Here is a 7,500-nt window from a genome sequence, read left to right as displayed (position 1 = left end):
CGCTATTCCGACATGTCGCTATTCCGACGTTAATGTCTATTGTCGGAATACTGACACGTTTTCCACCGTCCGCCGCTATTCCTACATGCCGCTATTCCGACATCCCTAACCTTAACCCTAACCCCCAAAATGTGTCGGAATAGCGATTGCCCCCCATCCGCCATAGCCAGGCCGTGCCCTCCTAGTGACGCAACACTTTCAGCGTTGCAACTAGTCAGGTCAAGAGCAAGGCAAGTACTTTTTGAGTGCCCGAAAATACTGGAACTCCTACCACTTTGTGGGTTAGCAAACAACCATAAGCAAACCAATACCGTTAGGGAAATGTTAATTGTTATTGGTCAGACCAAGTCTCAAAGAGATTTGAACGTCGATGATAATCAGGCTAGGTCCGCCAGGCATTGAGACAGACAATGAAGCCTGTGACAATATTTTTAGTCTTCTTTTACGAGCTATTTTGACCATGACAAAGACAAAATGAATATTTAAATCTGACTTAGACAGGTCAGCTGTAGCGGCATGAAGACCGATACCACCACTGTTGGGAAAGTTACTCAAAAACTGTAATGCACTACTTATTACATGTTACTGTCATTTAAAAGTAATGCCTTACATTACAACATTACTTTTTTTTTTAAAGTAAGGCATTACACTACTTTTGCATTACTTTTAGTTACTTTAGCCAAAATGACTGGAAATAAGGATTTGGCAATCTACAGTGCAAATCTATGAGGTGGCATGACTTTCACCTGTCATCCACAAGTCGTTTTGGAAGCCTGCAGACTGAAAAACAACATTTTCAGGAATTGCGTCTTACCCACATACAATAAGGCCTAAGAAAAATAAAAGTTTGGTTCCGGTTGTTGGTCAGGTTTGGTCATCGTCCGGTCGGATTTTTTTTTTTTTTATTTCCATTTTTTTTTTCAATTTCTTTTTTTTTTATGTCCGACCCCCCAACCCTCCACATGCGCCAGATTTTGTCATAAACGTTGTTGAACAATGCCAATGAGTTGAGGCTTTATAAGTACAGCTGAAGCTACAATGAAAGATAATGACCATTAATGAGCCAAGAGGCCTATAATATTTTATTTCAAATTGATTTATTTCAATTTTAGTGATGTTTAGTTGAACAAAAGTGAGGGGGGTGCAACGTACTCATCCCCCCCCGTCGGATAGCCTACCCTGCCGTGTCCCTGTCTCGTGTGAATGGGATGCATCACCTCCTTTCCTGACTAATTTGGTGGTGCTATGGCACCTCTTCAAATCGTCAAATTGTTTGCAGGCTACTGTTTTCCGACGTGGAAAGCGTTTTGGGTTTCAAGTACAGTGTGCATTTAACTTAAATGTTCTTGGCGTCCTTATTTTCAATGGAGTCAAAGTAGTGGGCATATACCCATCTTGAAAACGAGCAAGCTGGATCTTCTCGATCGGTCATCCTTTGTCAGCCTGCCATTTCGAGAGACGAAACGTGAAAGAGGAAGCAATGTTCTGCGTGAAACTTTAAAATCTCTGCGCGGACGTAGGCTATCATAGGCAATAGCTGATCTCACGTTGATCCGTGAACATTGTATAAAGAAAACAAAATACCCACACAAAATTTAGGTGAAAAAAAATGCATTGTAATGTGCAAGTTACTTGCATTGTAACGAGGACATATTACCGATTTTTTCCCCTGTAATCAGTTACATTACTGCGTTACTCAAAAAGGTAATGCATTACAGTAATTAGTTACTTTTGTAACAAGTTACTCCCAACACTGGATACCACTATATTCAGGGGAGGACCAGGCCAAAATCATTAACAGTCCACCGAGCAAATGCACTGTATGCCTTATGACCAATCCAGCTGTGTGTGGGGTTTGGCTGGCCTGTGGGCCTGGGCTGCTCCGCGCGCTTCTCATTGATAAGAGAGACGGAATAACACCCAAAGGTCACATATCGCAGGTGCCTTTGAAACCTGGCCAGCTCTGCCCACATTCCTCCCCAAAACAGGACGTCCTGTGACATCATCACCTCCCTGACTGACCTTTGGATGTTTGCTCTGTGACACTTGACACCAGTGTGAGTGCATTCCAATATGCGACCTTGCGTCCTCCACTTGTGCTTGCGGCTCCGACTCCGTGGAGAAAACAATAAAGTTTCCCAGCTGTCAACCTAGCCAAAACTATTTTTGGGGGACTATTCCTCGATCAGCATCCAGTTTGCAAATGAGAAAATGACTTTACAATTGAGCTTTTGCGAGATATTGAAATACAATGCTGTTGTCAGTGATGTCATCATGACATATTACTTCCTGGTACGAGGCCACAAGCACAAGTGGAGGAAGCAAGGTCGCATATTGGAATGCACCCAGTGTGTGTGCCCCTGTTGCTGAAATTTGGGCACTTTCAGTATGACTGTGAGCCTTACTTTTGTTTTAGTTATTTCTATCTGTCTGGTAAGGTTCCTATTTCACACACTGCTGCTTCAGAAGAGCGGCTTAAAAGAATGGCTAAGCAGTTTTTTATGTTAAAAAAATGACACTCCGGTCTACTTTTTGCCATTTCCATTTTGCCTCAACAGCGTGTTTCTCTCCCTGCATGTCCCTGTGAGGCCAAAGTGTGTGTGTGTGTGTGTGTGTGTGTGTGTGTGTGTGTGTGTGTGTGTGTGTGTGTGTGTGTGTGTGTGTGTGTGTGTGTGTGTGTGTGTGTGTGTGTGTGTGTGTGTGTGTGTGTGTGTGCGCGCGTGCGCTTGTGTGTGCGTGTGTGTGTGTGTGTGTGTGTGTGTGTGTGTGTGTGTGTGTGTGTGTGTGTGTGTGTGTGTGTGTGTGTGTGTGTTCTTGTGTGTATGCACCCCAGCTAGCGCATGTGTTTGTGTGTGTGCGTGCGTGCGTGCGTGCGTGTGTGTGTGTGTATACACCCCCCCGCTAGCGCTCATGTTTGTGTGTGTGTGTGTCTTTGTGGAGTTTCTAGTGTGTGTGACTATGTGCCGAGGACCTTTGCTCTGCTGTGCTGTGCTCGGCGCTGCCAAGGTTATGTGGGCTTATGAGTGTGTGTTTGTTGAGTTTCTAGAGTGTGTGTGACTGTGTGCCGAGGACCTTTGCTCTGCTCTGCTCTGCTCTGCTCTGCTCCAGCGCTGCCAAGGTTATGTGGGCTTATGATTGACAAAGGTCAGCTCCACCATTGGCTTCTCTGGCACGCCAGATCACATTTGCCTCGACGCCACAGAGGTCAAACGACAAGCAAGGCTAGGGACACACACACACACACACACACACACACACACACACACACACACACACACACACACACACACACACACACACACACACACACACACACACACACACACACACACACACACACACACACACACACACACACAGCAAAGCGACATAGGAAGCCAGCCAGCCAGCCAGCCAGTGGAAAAACTGCAGGCTTAGGGCCAACGCTTGTGTCGGTGTCTGCGTGCGAGCGTGTGCCTTGCTATGAGTCGACACACGTGAATTAACACAAGTGCCTGCCTTAACTGATATGTTTAATGAGATAGAGAAGGAAAAAAAACACAGATTGACCAAAGTCAGAGGAAGGGCAGTACAGTGGCTATTGCAACCAATGAAAAATACTGAAACGGAATATGGCGAAGAAATGCCTTATTTCCTTCTTGTAATACAAAATTATTGTGTGGTAAGGTGCTTTTTGATTCTTCTGACTTGTCGGATATTTAGAATCAAAGCGAAATGGTCAGTGTGCAACAGATTTATATATTTTTCTGATCAGTGACTTATGGGCCATTGTCAACGCACCTGTCAGCTGAGGTGTCTGGAAAAAAAAGGAAAAGTTCTACACCTGCGCCACGTAACCTGGTTCTCACACGATGGTTGTTACCAACCATCTAGAACATTGTCAATCGCTTAGCTCTGGGTGGGTGTGTTCACGATTCTGATTGGACAGGCTGTGAAATTTCTGATTCTGTTCGGGCTCATCTAAGATTTCTAGACCCTTGTGCGAGCTTACGAAGTTGAGCGGAAATGCACGAAGGGTCTGCGTGAGAGCCAGGCTACATAAAAGGCTACACACATGTGGGGTTTGACCGGACGTGAATGTTTTGTAACGTCTCCTCTCTTTCTTCCCTCTTCTCTCTTTACTTCCAGGTCAAACCGAGACTGCCAGATAGACCAGCACCACCGTAACCAGTGCCAGTACTGCCGGCTGAAGAAGTGCTTCCGTGTCGGCATGCGTAAAGAAGGTAGCATCCGCACCGCTCACCAAGGTGCACTTTTTCATTACAGATCAAAAACACGCTTTTGCAATGCACACCACTGTGATTGCATAGACAGGTGCATACGAGGATATTATCCCAGTGGGGTTGTAATTCAAGTGTAAAAAAATCCCGCACACTGGCTACGGTTATATGGCGTTTTTAATTCCGAATTAATAATTCCGAATTAAATAGTTCGGTTGAATTTACTTTGATCTTTCATTTAATTCCGAATTGTGAATTGTTTACATGACGTTTTCAAAGCGGAATTAACCTTTATTCAGAATTCAATTGAGTTAATTCGCAATTAAATGTGTCATGTAAACGTAGTGATTGTCCATTCCACCAACAAACTTTAATACAACGTTTCGGTCATCCGACCTTCAAGAAGTGGTTGAACGGAAAGTGTGCAGGATTTCTTTGCACTTTTTCATTACAATATAAAACACATCTCTGGTGGTAATGTGAGAGGAGTGATGACAGCATAGGTCTGTTGTGGTACACATACTGTAGGCATTTGTTTGGGGGAAATTATTCACCGCAATATCGTAACATTACAAATACAGTATATTATGGTACTTTTACATGACAAAACGAAAACAAACCACCACACACCATGGTGTGGGTGACAGCACAAGCATGGGCCCTTTGTGGCCACAGGGTGGACAAAGGAACACAGGCACTGTTTCCTGAAAAAACGTAGCGACTGCATTTCTACGACATTAGAACATCTCTACATCGTTAAAAGCGAGTGATGGCAGTCTGAGACAGACGCTCTGGAACTTGTTTCAAAGAATGTTTTTCATGCAAACAAAATCCTAGCATGTGATTGGAGAAACACCTGTCTGACATTTCTAATGAGGTGCTATTACTCACAGATTTGAAGATACAGTTAAAACTGACATTGAATCAATGTCCACGCAAGTGCGCAAGCACCTTTGCAAGCAGAAGCACCCATTGTTGCTGAAATAACTGTCGCATTTCACATATTTTTCCCTTCTCCACTACTTTTAAATTTTGACTGTGTTACATCTCTGAAAATCCTGCAATCCTGCAGGGCAAATCCAAAGGTCCTCCAGACCCTTGTATTAGCTAATGAAGCTGTGCAGAAATGCATGAGTGTCTGGCGACAGTCAGGCTTTGCCTACACTGATATTACAGTAGACAATGGGTCAGCATATGTCGTCTTGATGCATGGGGAAACAGTTCATTCTGATGGCTCAGTTCATGAGAATATGGGCCATCTTTTTATGACAAGACATATGTCTCTTACGCCGCCTGAATCAGTAAAATATCAAATGTCGGGTTGTGTGCAAAAATCAGAGCTACAGTATGTGCTCTTTGTCTTTTTGCCCTTTTATTTCAGAATGATCACAGCGTTCCGCTGTGGAACTCTAATGGGCTTTCAGGAAAGGCATGCATGTTTGCACTGCAGCTTATGCTACAGCTGTTGACCGTAGCCTCAAAGCCACTCCGCTCTGTTCTCAATTCCTTACATACACTTGGACTCAACATCTGCCAGAGGCATACTACATACCACCCCCGTTTCCGCACGCACACACACACACACACACACACGCACGCACGCACGCACGCACGCACGCACACACAGACACACACACACACACACACACACACACACACACACACACACACACACACACACACACACACACACACACAGACACACACACACACACACACACACACACACACACACACACACACACACACACACACACACACACACACACACACACACACACACACACACACACACACACACACACACACACACACAGTCCACTTCCCCTTCCGCCCCCTCAAGTTACCTTCTTGTTCGCCTTCCTGCTAAACATTCAAAACATTCCAGCATGTGTGTGCTTGTTATACTGTTGGGCTGCAGCCATTTCAATATTAACCCATTGAGACACAGTGGTAAAAAATTGCTGTTCCCCCCCTGACCTCTCCCTACATCTCCCTCCATGGCTGAAGTGCCCTTGAGCAAGGCTCCTAACCACACATTGTTCCAGGGACTGTAACCAATACCCTGAAAATAATACGTAGTTGTAAGTCGCTTTGAATAAATGAAAGCGTCAGCTAAGTGTAATGTAATGTAGGCCTAATGTAATGCTGTTACCCGAATTGCAATGACCAAGTCGTAGTGCATTTATTTCATAGTAGTGCAGTAGGCCTACTATTACTCTTTTCAATGAATATAAGGTCATAACAGAGTGCGCTATGGGGCTCCACCAGTAGTCTTCTCCAAACCACTCCAGCATGTCTGCTGCCTGTAGGGCTGGGGCTGCCTTCATATTCTTGTTAACCCTTTCATGCAGAGACTCTGTTGTAACCTTACCCTCACCAAAATGCTAATGACCATGTATGAACTTGTTGCCTATACTACTGTAAGATTCTCTGCAATGTTGTAGCCATGTTATTATGATAGACCTGTACTTATACTCTTTGAGCAAATAACGAGTCAGGATCCCCTGTCTATCTCAAAGGGCGGCTGTGAGCTAGAACATTTTCCACATTTAAATTTTGAAAGTGCATTTTTTTGTAGCTTGTGGCAAGTCAAAAAACCACTTAAGCTTCAAATGCAGACCAAACCGGGGCTAGATGGGTGATGTTAGATGAGGAGGACCTATGCTGTGCTTTTTATTACATTGTGCATGCATTAGGGTGGCCATTTATGGTATGGGACAACAAGAGATTGTACCTTAAACACTATAGGGCCTACCTAATCATAATAATTATAATAATTATTATAAGTGCATTATTACAACTATACTTCTATAGCACAATCCATTCAATATGCAGCTCAAAGAGCTTGAACAATTTGCCTGCACTTCCTGCTCGGCTGTGCTAGCAGCAGGAAACAGGGTCATCCTGATGACAGACTGGCTGTTAGTGACCGCAGAGAACACGAACACCTGCAGCCTGTCAACGGAGCCGGATGAAGATAACCCAGGGGGGCCCTAGGCTACAGGTTGCAATAGGCCCCTCGCAGAAAAAAAGTCATGACAAAATTACATAAACAGTGTCATAATTCTAATTTATTAATTATGCAAACTATAGAGAAGAGGATTAACAAGAGATCAAATGTTTCATTATTGTGCCTGCAATAAAGCAACATTGTTTCCCCCTGATTTGATAAATCAAGGGGCCCCTGGCTGGTGGGGGCCCCTAGGCTGCATCCATATCTAGCCTGCGCATTAATATGGCCCTGCCTGTCAGTGGGGACTGGCCGTGACCTGGTTTG

The 7,500-nt window shown here is 44.4% G+C and overlaps 1 protein-coding gene across 3 annotated transcripts in view; it reads left to right on the top strand.

The window, feature by feature from the left end:
* nr2f6b (nuclear receptor subfamily 2, group F, member 6b) overlaps positions 1-7,500 on the top strand; it is a 31,282-nt gene that overhangs the window by 4,689 nt on the left and 19,093 nt on the right. For 2 of the 3 annotated variants that reach the window (XR_010035129.1, XM_063200507.1), the window contains exon 2: positions 4,129-4,247. Coding sequence is in view for 2 of the 3 variants with exons in the window: in XM_063200507.1 (XP_063056577.1) it covers positions 4,129-4,247 (119 nt within the window). In the remaining variant the exon portion in view is untranslated. The remainder of the gene's footprint in view (positions 1-4,128; positions 4,248-7,500) is intronic. The other variant, XM_063200509.1, reaches the window with a different exon arrangement.

The sequence above is a fragment of the Engraulis encrasicolus genome, chromosome 6, assembly GCF_034702125.1.
Source record: "Engraulis encrasicolus isolate BLACKSEA-1 chromosome 6, IST_EnEncr_1.0, whole genome shotgun sequence".
NCBI classification, from domain to species: domain Eukaryota; kingdom Metazoa; phylum Chordata; class Actinopteri; order Clupeiformes; family Engraulidae; genus Engraulis; species Engraulis encrasicolus.
Note: the sequence above shows the minus strand (reverse complement) of the source record. Positions and strands in the feature narration are given on the sequence as shown.